This window comes from Abrus precatorius, unplaced genomic scaffold, assembly GCF_003935025.1.
Source record: "Abrus precatorius isolate BTA unplaced genomic scaffold, Abrus_2018 Scaffold11, whole genome shotgun sequence".
NCBI lineage: Eukaryota > Viridiplantae > Streptophyta > Magnoliopsida > Fabales > Fabaceae > Abrus > Abrus precatorius.
Window position 1 is genome coordinate 13,046,594 of NW_020874303.1, and position 16,734 is coordinate 13,063,327.

The following is a 16,734-nucleotide window of genomic DNA, read 5'->3' on the forward strand; positions in this document are numbered from 1 at the left end:
TTATGTTGAGAATGCATATGAAGTTTAAGTGTGGGCATTGACTTTAGATTAGCTCTCTCTATCAACCAGATGGGCTATACACTACATGAAAGGAACCATTTGCAATGTATTTGACAGGGAAAATGTAGATTAATTGACCCCACAAAAAGCCACTCTGCTTTTCTTTCCTCACTTTCTCCAAAGGAAGAAAGATATACATTATTTACATTGACTAACTTGGTTCAGTGTATAGAATTGTTAGTGGAGTAATATAACTGTACAATATGTTGTTTTAACAATAATTAACTAAAGGTTAGCATTTGGCATAAAGGCCACAAAGAAGCCTACATTACTTGCACGCTACTTTTCTTGTTATGTTATTCTGTATTGTAGCATCATATTGAATCTAAGGAAAACATGGCTGCGGCTTTGGTGGGTGAAGCATTCCTCTCAGCTGCTGTGGAGGTGTTGTTGGACACGGTCATTTCCCATGAATTCTTATATTTCTTTAGTAACAAGGAGCCTGATGTTTCTCTCCTAAAAAAGATGAGAATAACATTAACGAGTCTTTAGGCTGTGCTAAATGATGCTGAGGAGAAACAAATCAGCAATCCTGCTGTCAAGGAATGGGTGGATGAGCTCAGACATGCTGTCTCTGATGCCGAGGATTTGTTGGATGAAATCAACACTGGGGCCTTGCGATGCAAACTGGAGGCCAATTCTCAAAGTCAGTCCATTAGTGATCAGGTGCTCAAGTTGCTTTCTTATTCCAATTCCAACCAGTTTCTAGAAGTTATTCGTTCATAAATACAAGCACTGTTTCATAGATTATAACGATTTGCAGAGCAAAAGGACATCCTTCAATTGAAAGGCTTTTCCAACAGTGTTTGGCTAGGAACTCCTACAAGTTCTGTGGTTGATGAATCTGCTGTTTATGGCAGAGATGAAGACATAAAGAAACTTAAAGATTATTTGATGTCAGGAGATGCTAGTGAATGTGGCAGGAAAATAGGAGTGATTTCCATTGTGGGCATGGGAGGGCTTGAAAAAATAACACTTTCTAAACTTCTTTATAATGATCGCGAAGTAAAAGAGAATTTTGACTTGAAAGGATGGCGTGTATTAGAAAGGATTTTGCCGTTTGCAAGGTCACCAAAACCATCCTTGAATCTATCACTTTCAAACCGATTAATACAAATAATGGACATATTTAGTGTTAGGGAAATGGGAAGTAAAATCATCATTACGATTAGAGATAAAAGTGTTGCAAGAACCATGCAGACCTTTTTACCTATTTATTACTTGACACCTCTGGCTAATGAAGACTGCTGGTCTTTATTTTCTAAATATGCATTTGGAGCAAATTATTGCAGTGATTGGTCCAACCTAGAAGTAATTGGTAAAGAAATTGTGAAACAAATGTGACGGTTTACCATTAGCTGCAGTAGCACTTGGGGGTCTTCTTCGCACCAAATTATCAGAAAATTATTGGAACAAGGTATTAGAAAGTAAGATTTGGCATTTGCCAAATGTTAAGGTGCTACCAGCTCTGCTATTGAGCCATCATTATCTTCTTGCTCCTTTAAGACGATGCTTTGCTTATTGTTCCATACCTAGACATCAGTGAGACTAAACTGAAGAAGATACCTTCCCAAATAACCACTCTACAAAATCTTCAAACCTTGTCTGCCTTTGTGGTCAGCAAATTGCATGATGGATTTAAGATTGGAGTGCTAAAAAGCTTTCCCCATCTACAAGGGAAACTTTCCATTTCATCAAAGCTACAAAATTTTATTGAACTCTTTGAAGCTTTTCAAGCCAATTTGAAGAAGAAAGAACAGATAGATGAGTTAGCACTAGAATGGGATTGTGGCACTACAGAAGACACAAGTTGAAAGACTTGAACAACTACAACCTCCAACAAATTTATAGAAACTGATCGTGAAGTTCCATGTGGACCCAGCTTTCCAAACTGGTTGGGTGATTCTTCATTTGGTAACATGGTGTACTTGGGCATCAGTGGCTGTGACCATGGTTGGTCACTGCCACCCCTTGGACAATTAGTTAGTCTTAAGGAACTCTACATTTCTGGGATGAAATCAGTCAAGACCCTTGGTACTGAATTCCATGGGAGTAGTTCACCTTCATTTCAACCATTTCCCTCCTTGAAAATTTTGAGCTTTGAGGGGATGCTAGAATGGGAGGAATGGAACTTGATTGGAGATAAAACTATAGAGTTTCCTAGTCTATCATATCTTTCTCTCAAGGATTGCCCCAATCTCAAAGGAACCTTACCCAACATGCTTCCTCCCTCTATTGATTTGAGTTATCTGGCTGTCTTCTATTGTTTCCAAAAGTATGCCCTGAACTCATAAAAATCTCACCAAACCACCCCTTTCCCTTAATTGTGCTTAAGAGCACCAATTTCATTCTAGACTTAACTATCTCAGACATTACCTTTCTAGCATCCTTATGCGATGGTTTTCCCACAACATTGAAAACTCTCACTTAACCTGACTATGAGAAACTGTAATAGGATGTTTGGATTTCAGGGAGTTGAGTAACTCCGTTGAAATAACACTCTATGAACAGGGAAAACTAAACTCAGAAAGCTCTCTGTTGATCAAAGAGAAAAGAGAAATAAGAGCTGACGATTTTCTCAATTATTTTCATCTTGTTACAAAACAACATGGTATCAAGCCATATATGGTGTGATTTGTTACGAGGCGATAAATTAGAGAAATTAAATTCTGATATGTGCCGTGATTTTAGCGCCATCATATCATTTCCTAACAAAATTTGTTACCTAATAACAGAAAAAAATGTGCAAATAGTAAAATCCTAAAGTAGTTTATTGCTGTCACAATACCCCCTTCTTAGAGAACACCGTTGTCCTCAAGGGTGAAAGTCAGGAAATTTTTTCAAAAAATTATAGTAAAATTCCCACGTGGCGTGTTCTGCGGGCAACCGTTGCCACTTGATGAGGACTTTAGTGGCAGCAACTTGACCTCTCTTCACCATTTTTCTGTCTAAAATAGCTTAGGGAAGGAGCTGTTACAGGTTGGGGATGTACTATTTAGGAATATGCACTGTAGGCACAACAGATGGATCCTTGCATATCTTCAACTGGGACACATGAAACACATTGTGAATTTCAGAGGTAGGCTGCAGCTGTAGTTGGTAAGCAACCTTGCCAATGGTATCCACCACCTTATATGGGCCATAGTATTTAGGGAGAAGCTTGTGATGATGTTGGTTCCTAAGTGAGAATTGCTGGTAAGGCTGCAGTTTGAGATAGACAAAATCACCAATGGAAAACATCCTGTCACTCCTTCTACTGTCAGCATATTGAGCCATCCGATTCTGGGCACGTTGAAGGTGAAATTTGAGCAATTGAATCATTTTTTCTCTCTTTAGCAAGCTCCTTTCCACACTAGGTATAGTGGCTTCACCAAGGAGATACGAAAGATGTATGGGTGGGGTTTGACCATATAACACCTCATAGGGAGTAGCTTGGAGGGATGAGTGGAAAGTGGTGTTGTACCACCATTCAGCCAATGGAAGCTATTTGCACCAAGAGGAAGGCTTGTCCGAACACATACATCGTAAATAAGTCTCCAAACACTTATTCACAATTTCTGTTTGGCCATCCAATTGTGGGTGGTATGCTGTCAACCGATTTAGAGCAACTCCTTGTAGCTGAAAAAGTTCCTTCCAAAATTTGCTAACAAAAATGGGATCCCTATCACTAGTGATTGTGTTTGGGAGGCCATGAAGCTTGAAAACATGGTCAAAATAAACCTGAGCAACATCTAAAGCATTATATGGGTGTGATAGATTATATGGGTGTGATAGAGCCTAGAAATGGGCACTTTTGCTCAACCTGTCAACAAACACCAAAACAACCTGTTTGCCAAAGGAAGGGGGTAATCCCTCTATGAAATCCATACTGATATCTTCCCATATTCTGTTGGGAACAGGTAGGTGTTGTAAGAGACCAGGGTGTGCAGCGTTATCTGATTTGCACCGCTGACATGTATCACAGTTTCGAACATGGTTTTGGATATCTTTCAACATTCCCTTCCAATAGAAAAGCGACTTAATTCTTGCGGCAGTGGCATCTCTACCTGAATGCGCCCGTGTAGGTGAATCATGCAACCATGTGAGAATGTGAAGTCGCAGATCTGGTATGGCGCCCACAACCAGCTTATCTCTACGCCGAAGTTCACCCCTGATGAATCCATATTTTTATTGATATTTTAGCATAATTCTAGCTCATTTAATAAGGAAAATATATGAAGAAAGCAGAAAAACTCAGAAAAAGAGAATGATTGAAAGTTTTATTTCAATTTGTAGTTATTTTCGCATTTGTAGAATTTATGCTTAGTTCTTAAGGAATTTATCTTGTTTTTGAAGGAATAATCTGAGCAAAAGTCATGGAAATGGATTATCAATGGAAAGGAAGAGGAAGAATGGCAATGTTGGACTCCAAAATACAAGAATTATGGGATACAGGCTGGGCGTGATCACTATTGTTAGTGAAAGTGATCATTCTAGAGCCTAAATGAGAAGAGGAGCCTGTGCGTAATCACTTTTATTTACAAGAGTGAGCGTTGCCAGTGTGCGTTATCACTTTCGCCAACGAAAGTGAACGTTCCAGAGAGACTTCATTCCTGATATGCTGCGCGTTGTCACTTTCGCCAACGAAAGTAAGCGTTCCAGAGGCACTTGTATCAGGACAGCTTGTGCGTGGTTACTATTACTCACGAAAGTAATCACGCGCAGCCCTTGACCTCCTGCGTTGCCACTCTTATGAATTAAAGTGAATGTTCCAGAGAAGCCTTCAACTCTGCAAGTTGCGCGTGGTTACTCTTGCTCTTGAAAGTGAACACGCGCACTACATAAAGCTTCTGCGTGGTTACTTTTGTGAAGAAAAGTGACAACGTGCAGAACTGGGGTTTCTATAAATACATGATTGAAGCGCGAAACTAGGGGTTTTTTGCTCATTTTCTGTTTTGTTAGTTAGATTCTCGTTGAGAGAGAGTGGAGAGAAGATTGGGGTCGAAGCTTGAAGCTCCAAGAAGAGGGATCGGATTAGAGCTCGTGGCCATGGCTGCTCTGCATTCATCTTCATCATCATCATCTTCTTCTTCTTCTTTCTCTGTTTTTGTTGCAATGTGTGCTTAATTTCCCATAGTTAGGGGTTTATGGAACTCGAATTGATGTATTGATTCGACTTTATCTTCTGAACTTTAAGTTCTTGGATTAATTGAGTTGTTAATTCTGCTTTTCATGCAATCTTTGAATGGAAATTCATTTGATTAATCAAGAGGAATCTTTACCAATGGGAATTGGATTGTTTGCTCCGATCTGAATTGGCAACCAGAGTTTAGGGATTTCTTAGGGATAAGGAGACCTAATTCTGCAATCTTATAGTTCTAATTCTTAATGCAACATGAAATTGAATCTCACCTAAGGGATTAGGGAGGTTTAGTGGATTGTTAGGGTCAATGAGTTAAGGAATTAACCTTTGGCTAGGTATATGTGAAACTGATTGTCAATTATTCAATTGCTTGAATGTTCAGAGGATTTAATTGGATTGATATTGATATTCTTGTGAAGTAAATTCCTAACTATCCTTCATTGCTATTTCATTTCATCACAAATCTTATACTCTATTTTTCTGCAAGTTCTTTACTCTTGATTGTTCTGATTATTGCTTTTATATGATACAACTCTCTTCCCAAATTCGTATGGCTCAAATGGTTATTTTTCTATGAAGTGATAATTGAGTTCCTAATTCCCTGTGGAGACGATATTCGGATGTTAAATTTACTCATTACTTACTGCAATCCTAGTGCACTTGCTAGTGTTTAGATTGCAAACAACAACCCCTATACCAAGAGTATTTGGGATGCTTGGGAGAGCGTTGTTGCAATTCCTCAATAAGTAGTTGCAATTGTGGATCAGTGGCCCACGACCCTTTAATCCTATCAAATAAATCATCACCCACAGTAGTCAATAATGTAGTTAACAACTCAGCATGCGACCGTCTAGATAAGGCATCTGCAGCAATATTAGTGACGCCCTCTTTGTATTGGATGTCGAAATCAAACCCCATCAATTTGGCAACCCAGACTTGTTGAAATGGAGTATTAAGCCGCTGGTCTAGAAGGTATTTAAGACTCTTTTGTCCGTTTTGATGGTAAAGTGATTGTGTGACAAATAAGCCCCCCATTTTTGTACCGTATGAATAACAGTAAGAAGCTCCCTTTCATACACCGGCATAGCTTGCTGGCATAGACCAAGTGCTTTACTAATGTAAGCTATAGGGTGTCTGTTTTGCATGAGAACTGCCCCAATGCCAGTACCCGAGGCATCGGTCTCCACTACGAAAGGTTGAGAGAAGTCTGGAAGGGCCAACACTGGAGCAGATATTAGTGCGCACTTTAAGTCTTGAAAAGATGCAATGGAAGCTGAGGACCATTGAAAATAATCGTGCTTTAGCATGTCCGTTAACGGCTTGGCAATTTTGCCAAAATTCTTCACAAAACGCCTATAGTATCCTGCCAATCCAAGAAACCCTCTTAATTGGTTTAGAGTAGTGGGTTGCGGCCATTGAGCGACTGCCTGATGTAACACCTAAATTACTACCAAGATCCTATTTTTTAAAATATATATATAAGACTTTCCTAAGATGGTGTACCCAAATGAACATGAACAAGAAGTCATTCATTCGACATTAGTGTGAAACTAAACAACAAATTCACAATTTAATTCATAGATAAGTGTACATTATCCTTCAATCCTTCATTCAATCTGTTCATTACCAAATCATGCATAACGTATTGCGTTTTACTAGTGTACTTGAAATTTCCTCAAATTAATTTCTTTTTATGAAAAAGATAAAGGTGAGCGCTCAGCATCACATGCATTCTTGGACTGAAATTTTGAAATCATAATGAGAGACATGTAAATAAAGCGAAAATATGATTATATGCATATACGTCTCTAGTTCAAATGGTCCAAGGTAAAATCATTATGAAACAAACAAAATGAAGACCTCATAGTCCTGTATTTCAAAAGTAATTATAAACAGCCTCGAAAGAAAGAAAAAGAAATTATAAAACGTAAGAGCAGTGTTCATCCATGAGAAAAAAAATAACCATCTACATATAAAACACTGGTGGAAAGGAATCTTCACTAGGCTCGGACTCCATTCCATCAGAATCCGGTGAAGCATCCACGGGCTGAGGGCGAGGTGAGGGTGGCAAGTCGTTCGGGTCACTGTCAATCCAGCCGATAGTGGGTGGGGGCGATCGAGAAGCAGGTGGTGGTGGTGAAGGGTGTCGGACAGAGGGTTCAGCTTCGTCGGAAGGAGGTGCTCGAATCTGTGGAGTGTGGCGAGGTACTGGCCTAATGGAAGATTCGATAACTTCGACATCCTTTAACTCAGGAGCAGGGGTAGGACTGGAAGGAGGGGTAGGCTCGGGGTCAAGATTGATAACGGTCTTACCTTTGTCAATAAAAATTTTAAGACGTTTGGCTGGGGGTTCTTGTGATGGAGAATGAGGGGGTGAATGGATGATAATACTCCGTTCCGAAGGTAGAGGTACAGAGATGTCTGCAAAAAGGGTGTCACTCCAGCTCAGCTTCCAACCGCCTTCAGTGAGAGGTCCCATGGTCATGGAGACCATTCCTTGGTACACGAGACGGTGCATTGCCTGGTTGTATCTCCATACCGCTTTCTTATCGGAGTCCTCTCCCCATATTATTGCTCGCTGAGGGTCCATCTGTCACACAGTCACGCAATACATACAAACACGCAACAATAGAATACGAACAGAAAGGATGAGTTCCAAATACAATCAGATTTCAATTAATGAGTAAGGAAATCAGAGTAATATCAAGCACTTGCGAAGTTACATCTTAATAAACACACAGTCATAACAAAATGCCCAATAAACAGTTACAAAATGCAAGCAGAGTCACAGAGATTCGTCACAACATAATTTAAACACTAACGCTTAAAACGTCACTACTTCTTCAGTTTGTTCCCACCATTCCTCCAGTCAAGGTGATCTGAGGCCCTCGTTCCCTACAAGCACACATTGTATGTAATCCATCAAGAATATTCTCCCAATTTAACCATTTCGATCCCTCAGAAACGAGTCCTTCCACGATCCTTGGTAATGCTTGCTCGCGTCAGGATTAGTGGAGGTTTCGATGGTGACATGTCCCGGCCGCGGTGAGCTATTCCGCACAATGGGGCAACCCCCCTCCACTACCCCCAAGGTTCTTCCTTGTTGTTAGCAATCTACACTAGCAAGTGCACTAGGATTGCAGCAAGTGATGAGTAAAATTAAGATCCAAATATCGTCTCCACAGGGAATTTAGATTCAAGTATCACTTCATAGAATTATAACCATTTAAGCTTTTTCGAAATTGTAAGGAGAGTGGTAACATCTAATAATAGCAAACTGGAACAATTAAAAGTAAATTGAACTTGCAGCAAACAAGACAATGCACACACAGTTATGTGATAACAGAGAGAGAAACCATAGCTAGGGAATTGCTTCACCAAAACTCCAATGTTTAATCAATAAAGTTCTGAATTAACAAGCAATTGGAAAGAATGACAATCAGTTTCACTTTATACTATTCAGAGGTTAATTCCTTAACTCAGTGAACCTAACATTCAATTAAACCATTCTAATTCCTTAGATCTAATTCAATTCAATGTTGCTTTAAGTGTAAGAAACCAAAAGATTGCAAGATCAAAGTTCCTTATCCCTAAGAAAACTAAAATCTCGGTGATTAGTTCAGATCTGAAGAACAAATTCAATTTCCATTGACAAAGGTTCTTCTGAATTTAGTTAATCAAATTTCCATTCAATTCACACGTGAAGTTCAGAATCAATCACTCAATCTATTCCAAAGCTTGAAATCCAGATCCAAATCAATTCAACATGTTCATTTCAGATCTACAATCCCTAACTATGAACGAATTACACAGCCATGGCAGCAGAAGAAGAAAAAGAAAGAGAATAAGAGAAGAAGAAACTCAGAAACGCCATGGAAGCTTGCTCCACTCCAATTCCTCTTCGTGAAGCTCCAAGATCTGAATCCCCACTCCTCTCTCTCACTTCCTCTAACCAGAAACTAACTAAAAAAACTGAAAATGAACAGAATCCCTTTTTTCTGGATCGCTTGTGGTATTTATAAAATTTCCCAGATTTTCACGTTATCACTTTTATGAGAAATAGTAGTTACGCAGAGAGTTTTTGGTTGTGCGTTAACACTTTTCCCAGAAATAGTGGCCACGCGCATTTTTCTGATATTGAGAGCTCTCTGGAACTATCACTCTTGATGATAAAAGTGACAACGCAGAGCCAAGGTAGTTGCGCGTTATCACTTTTTCTGATAAAAGTGACTACGCGCAGTTCGCCAAGTTGAAGACTCTCTGGAACGATCACTTTTGATGACAATAGTGGTTACGCAGAGCTTTCCTGATATTTTGCCTCTCTAGAACTATCACTTTTAATGATAAAAGTGGTAACGCCCAGACTTCACTTCTTCTTTGAGCTCTGAAGTGATCACTTTCACTGACAATAGTGATCACGCCCAGTCTGCAATTTCTTATTCTTGAGTTTTTGGAGTCCAGACTTGCTTCTTTCCTCTTCCTTGTCATCAAACTTCCAAGAATATGATCCTTGCTCAATTTATTCCTACAAAAACAAGATTAAAAACTTAATTCCTAAGCAAAAATTTCACAATTGCTAAAATAACTACATATGTAAACAAAGTTTTTTCTAAGTTTTTGGTAGTAATGATCCTTGCTTCTTTTTCTAAGTTTTTTCTGCTTTCTTTATATATTTTTCTTATCATTTGTGTTAGAATTATGCTAAAATATCAGTCAAAATATGGATTCATCATTCCTTTGAACCTGAACACTCACATTCCCTAGCGGTGCCAAACTGTATCCTTGACTCTCCATCCTCCACACCACATGTGTAAACATCCACACATAATGACAATGATAATGTGAAATCGAGGCACACTCAAAGGGTTCACGCATGCAAAAGAGGGGTGTGCACACGCACTCAGGAAAAACAAAGGAAAATAGGGAAAGATGGAGATGAATGTAACAACTTCCACGAAATATTCAAACACCTCAAAATATACCATCTACACAAGTGCCATGAAATTTTTATAACATAATCGTAACCTAATCCCATATGTAAACTCATATTTTGAAGTTAGAAACCGACAACATCCATGGTTTATTGTTCAAACAAGTTTCATTTTTAACCAAAATAGGGTTCCTTGGCTCTCAGTCAAAACAAAAGAAATGGGTTGGGAGAAAAAGTTGATTTCATGGTAAAGGATTTCGAAAAACAAGATGGACAACAAGAGCCGAGAAGAGATAAAGGCTGTATCACGAAAATCTACCATTCAAGAATAAAATCATTCAAGATCATCATTTCCATTCAATAATCAATATGAATAAGCAAGGATCATGCAAGGTTTTCGGTATTATCAACATGTAGACAATGTTTTCACTCATCCATACTCATTCAAGTTACCATACACCATTTTTAAGTCGTATTCAAATAAAGGGGTAAGGAGATGAAGAGAAAGTTGTTTGCATGTCACTTTTAATCTTATTAAAAATGAAAATGGGAAGGAAGGATATTAATCACGTTCAATCACGCACACATGAGCAAGCACATTCATTCATACACACAATCACGAACTCCCCTAACCTTGTTTGGTTAAAAAAAAAAGACGAAGAATGGAAGGTTTGGTCTCGGTGTTGGTAAGAACTTCAACCACAGCTCGAATCTTGTGTGGCGGCACAATCGTTGGAAGGGAGGTGCAAGCGGTGTTGGGAACTCTCTAGGGTCCTTCGTATCTTCAGGGGGTGGTGACGAGAAACGTTGCTCACGAGAACAAGAGGGAAGGGGATTGTTTGGTGTGGGGGTGAGAGAACGTTTGAGAGAGAAAAAAGAGAGATAAGGTTAAGAGTGTTTTGAAAAATGAAAAGGGAAAAGGGTGCGTGAGAAATGAAGGGGTTCTTATATAGTGTCAGCATAAGATTCAGGTCTTTTCATCTCTTCAAAGGGCTGGCGGTCACGAACTGTACAAGGGGAAGTCTTTAGGGTTAGGTTAAGTGAAGTGGTGCAACTTTTCGCCTCCTTCTTGGAACGATCACGTCCCTTAGTGCGCTGGTGCAGGTGAGATGTCCTATTAAAGCATTAAATGCTCAGAGTTGGAAAAGAAGCAACGTTTAATGCTCCACATTTATCCAGCAATCAATCATTAGAGGAACACAGCCGTGATTGGTGAGTTGGTTCCTGCGAGGCTATGCAATTAAGGCAAGGTGGCTGCATAATTTTTCTGGTGGAGGGAAAAAGGTTTTGAACTTTCTACATTCTAGTCGCATGAAGGGTTGCGGCTTCTAACCTACTTCGTGGCAAGGGTGGCGCTTCCTCTTCCAAAAGTGGGCGTGGGGAAAAGCCTCCATAATGAGTGATGAATGCCATTAAATCATGAGAAAAGAGCATGCAATTAAATGAATAAGTAATTAAGGAAGAAATTATTGGTTGGCATGATTTTAGGGTTTTAATTACACCAGATAACAACTTTTCACGTTAAGTCGCCACTCTTAAATGGGCAGGTGGCGGTTTCAAGTTTCTATGGGGGAGAAATAAATTTAAACCCTCAACATTCCGTGCACATGAAACGTCGAGTCCTTTTGGGTGGCTAGGGAAAGGGTGACGCCTCCTCCACTACCATGCAAGTGCAAGAGTCCCACAAATAATTATTACTACCAATAAATGGGGAAACATAACATAAATGCTGGGCACGGTTTGAGGGGGATTAAATGTCCCAGGTGAAACGTTTTGTGTTGCTTGGTTTGGCCAATTAAATGCTGGCCGCGGTTGGGTCTATTTGGGGAAGGAATGGGGCGGTTGTCTCTTCATTTTCCCCCTTTGGTAATTAATTTAGGTGAGAGGCACAATTAGATACCAAATTAAGGTGGAAGGTCAGCCCTCATGTAAAAACAAAATTTGACATTTAATGAGAAGAATGGAGTTTCAAATTTTCGGTTGCACTATATATAAAAAAAAGGAAAGTTTTTAAATAAGGTCCAATCAGAATATGGCAGTCCAAGAGGTGGCGGCTGTATTTATTTAGGGTAACCTGGAACAATGGGATTGCATTAAGTATAGTTAATTTGGGCTAGAATCCTAGGCTATCAAATTCGGTTCTCTCTCCCTCCCCTAAACATAAATGACTTTTCGGTTACTAGCACTAAATGAGGGAAGATTAAAACTTGCCTCTTGGATCTTTTGTAGTACACGTGAGTTCTAGGATAAAAAGGATGGTGGCTCTCATTAATGGTTTAACTTAGTGTGCATGGAACCAGAATAATGGAAAACTTAAGTACACCCACTATTAAAACCTAGTGAACATTCAATATAAATAAAGAAAGTTACACGTGCAGTTCCACTCAAATTAAGAAAGCATATCACAAAATCAAATAATAAGATTTAAAAGAACTATGAAATATTAATAACAATCATCAGGGGAATAAAAAGAAATGGGGTCCATTCATCTGTCTTAAAAGACTATCTCGCCCTAGATTAATCTCACTAACCTTGGGTTAAGTCAAGGTAACTTCATCACATAATCATATAGACATGCACATACGAAATTAACTAAACATACCGTGGGAGAAATAATTATGCAAGCTGTGAACATAATATGATCAGACAATTGTAGCAAGATTTGAACTAGAGTACTAAAAAAAATCAAATAAAAGTGTTACTAATTAATAACTAACACTCTCTGCCATGCAGGCCAAAATTTGGGATGTTACACCTGAAGTTTGGTAAGTTTGGTAGGGTCAATTGAAACACCTTCCTTTGTAATAAAGTGACCAAGGTATTCAACTCGATTAGCCGCAAAGGAGCACTTGCCTTTATTGAGAAATAGTTGATGCTGTCGGAGAATCTCGAACACCATTCTGAGATGGTGGAGATGGGATTCCATAGATGGGTTGTAAACTAATATATCATCGAAAAAGACGATGATAAACTTCCATAAAAAGTATTTAAAAATAGCATTCATGAGGGCCTGAAACGAAGCTGGAGCGTTTGTGAGTCCAAATGGCATTACAAGGTACTCAAAATGTCCGGCGTGTGTTTTGAATGCCGTTTTAAACTCTTCACCATGCATCATTCTGACTTGATGGTACCCGGAATGTAAGTCAAGCTTAGAATAGATTGCTGATCCCCCCAACTCATCCATTAGATCCTCAATTAATGGAATAGGAAACCTATCCTTAACTGTTTGAGAATTCAAGCGGCGATAATCCACACATAGTCTCCAGGAGCCATCCTTTTTTTCTGACAAGGACAGCGGGAGAGGCATAAGAGCTGTTACTGTACTGTATAATGCCTTGACTTAACATTTCGTTCACCAACTTATCAACTTCATCTTTCTGAACTACCGAGTAATGGTATGGTCTTTGGTTAATAGGTAGGGAGCCTTCCTTTAAAGGTATTTTGTGGTCGAAAATACCTCGCGAAGGTGGTAGATGAGTTATCTGTGAAAAAATATTATCGAAGTCTAGGAGTAGAGCGACAAGTGGAGGAAGAATTGATGAATGCTGGTCCTGGGCAGACGAAAAACTGATGTTGCAAGTAAGAATCATAAACGGATCTGCCGACGAGCTAGGTTGTAAAAAACATAGTTGGGCTCCTTGCTGCAATGCCTGGTTGAAAGTTTTATTGTTTCTGAGTTTTGTGGAGGGTCGTTAAGCTCCACGCAGTATAAAGCGTTTACCAGAGTAGGTAAATTCCATTTGTAATTTAGTGAAATCCCATACAATAGGGCCTAGGGTAGTCAGCCATTGTATGCCCAAGACCAAATCACAGCATCCCAGCGGTAGGACCATGACATCAGATTGAAATAAAGTTTGTTGTAATTTCCATTGGAACCCTTTGCACATGAATTGAGCATCAATTTGTGTGCTATTGGCGACTGTTATGGATAAAGGAGAGATTGGTTCCAATCTACACCCTAGCTTTTTGGCCACATCCAAATCAAGAAAATTGTGGTACTGCCACTGTCAATAAGAATGTGCAACAACTTCTTACTGTGCAACCTGCCAATTCTCATAGTCTGATAAGTTGACAGTCCTGATAAGGCATTCATGGATAGTTGTGGGGTAGTACCAACAGATGTACTTCCAGTCACATTGTCATGGTCTTTATCCATAGTGAAGTCAGCATCTACCTCGTCGTCATTATCCAACTCCATTAGAAACACTTGAGCGCGCTTATGTTTGAGTTGGTGACTGGGTGTAAAAGCTTCGTCACAGAACATGCATAATCCTTTTGCCTTTTTTTCAGCCATTTCAGTTGCGTTAAATGAATGGGGTGTTTTAGTGAGGGGTTTGACAGTGTTGTTGGGATGAGGTTTGGGAGTTGGGTCATGAGGTTAGGGTGGGACAGTTCAGGGTTGGGTTTATGATTGGGGTTTATTGTGGGAAAGGTAGGAGACCGATTAAAATGCTTGGATACTTGGTGGGTGGGTTTCGAAGCTTCATGTAATCGGGCGAGGTTCGTAGCTTGAGCTAAGGATGTCGGATTAAACATGCGAACATGCATTTGGGTGTGATGTTCCAACCCGGTAAGGAAGATGCTAAGAGAATGCTCAAGGGGAAGGGTCACTTGGGTCAAGGCCAACTCAAATGCCTCCACATAATCTTGCACACACCCTGCTTACTTCACCTCTATCAAATTTGAGAGTGGGTCTTTGTAAATAGCACCAAATCTCATGGTAATATTTGCAATGTACTCTGGCCATCCTGGGTAGAAGTTGAATTGAGACCTCATATAATTAAGATGCCATTGTAGGGCACTTCCATCCAAATGCATAGAAGCTAAGCGGACTTTGGACTCGGGTGTATTATCGAGAGTGAAAAATTGTTTGCACTTGTACAACCACTCCTTGATGCGAGTTCCGTCAAATTGAGGAAACTCCACCTTAGAATACGCGTGGAATACAAAGTCTGTGAGGGAGAATTATGGTGACGAGGAATCTGGCTAGAGACCCCCTGGGAGTCTTTGTGGTTTTCCTGGCGAGGCTCGCCACTGCCCCGTTCGTTTGCAGGATCTCCAGTAGTGAGCAAAGCCTTGAGCTCTGCCAAACAGGTTGTAACCTGGTCAATCTTGTCTTGCATCGCTGTGTTAGACTCGGTGATTTTTCTGGTCAATGATCGCTGAACCTCCTGGATGGTTGTCTGATTGTGCGTTGCGTCAGTCTTGGAAACGACCTAGGTGATACCAATTGTAACAGGATGTTTGGATTTCAGAGAGTTGAGTAACTCCGTTGAAATAACACTCTATGAATAGGGAAAACTAAACTCAGAAAGTTCTCCGTTGATCAAAGAGAAAAGAGAAATAAGGGAAATAAGAGCAGACAATTTTCTCAATTATTTTCATCTTGTTACAAAACAACATGGTATCAAGCCATATATGGTGTGATTTGTTACATGATGATAAATTAGGGAAATTAAATTATGATATGTGCCGTGATTTTAGGGCCATCATATCATTTCCTAACAAAATTTGTTACCTAATAACAGAAAAAACATGCAAATAGTAAAATCCTAAAGTAGTTTATTGCTGTCACAGAAACTGGATTTCCTACCTCAGAATCCTTGTGCAATTACACGTCACTTAAGGATTTGACAATCTATAATAGTTGTAATTCACTGACCTCCTTTACCCTAAGCTGTCTCCCTTGGCTCAAAAGTCTCTGTATTACAAGTTGTAAGAATCTGAAATCCATTCTCATTGCAGAAAATGCTTCCTGGAGTCTCTCACTTCTTCAAATTTGAGCATAAGCAGTTGTGTTGAACTTGAGCCATTTCACATGTTGCCTACTCCAAACCTCATTTCCCATGTTCACCATTAGGAGTTGTCAATTACTGGAAGCAAATTATGGCAATTTCATCTGTGTAATTATGTTAAATAGGAAATTGAATACTCTGTAATCATTATTACTATTATTATTATTCATGCAGTAGAAACACACAAATTCATCCATATATTTTTTCACTTTTCTCTTTTCCAATATGATATCTAGAGCTTTAAGAGAGATTAACTTTAATTTATGCTTCTCCGGTGGGCCTATTGTCCATTGGTGATTTTTTTTTAACAAAAAACTGACTTTAATCTTCAAATTTGGGTCTTCTTGCACACTGTTGTAATGAATTTTCCATGTCGATCAGAGTTCAAAGGTGCCCTCGTGGCTGCAAAACAGCAGCGTGAAAAATCAGTTCAGCTGTCACCATCACTTCGTGTGGCGGTGTGTGACGCCATTTTTTTGGCCATTGTTGACGCTGACAACATTTTCTTTCACTTTTCCTTCCATAATTGTGGTTGGTTGGCTCAATTTTGCTTCCTACAATAGTTTGGCATTGCTCACGTCTTCATTAACCCATGGACAAGATTACACCCGCAAAGGCTAAAACTACAGCTTTTAGCAATTACGTCACTACCGAGATGCCTCCATGCACTCCTAAGCCTACGACTTCAGTTGTGCTTTTGTCTTTTCATTCTCGTCTTGCCGTTAGCTGTGAGATCTTCATTTCTTGTTTCATACAAAGAAAAAAAAAACCATTATTGAAGTTCTATTTGTTTAAAATTATAAAAGTATAATTTAGAATCTTTAAAA

At 39.4% G+C, this 16,734-nt stretch overlaps 1 protein-coding gene and 1 pseudogene across 1 annotated transcript; one reads left to right on the top strand and one right to left on the bottom strand.

Annotated features, from left to right (window-relative positions):
• Positions 1–396: 396 nt before the first annotated feature.
• LOC113855637 lies at positions 397–15,972 on the top strand (annotated as a pseudogene).
• On the bottom strand, positions 7,026–16,490 carry LOC113855434 (vegetative cell wall protein gp1-like). The gene is made up of 3 exons (XM_027487077.1): positions 16,163–16,490; positions 15,775–15,985; positions 7,026–9,707 (listed from the first exon to the last, which is right to left on the bottom strand). Exon 3 carries the CDS (start codon positions 7,770–7,772, stop codon positions 7,149–7,151), a length of 624 nt encoding a protein of 207 aa, XP_027342878.1. The 5' UTR covers positions 7,773–9,707; positions 15,775–15,985; positions 16,163–16,490; the 3' UTR covers positions 7,026–7,148.
• Positions 16,491–16,734: the final 244 nt, after the last annotated feature.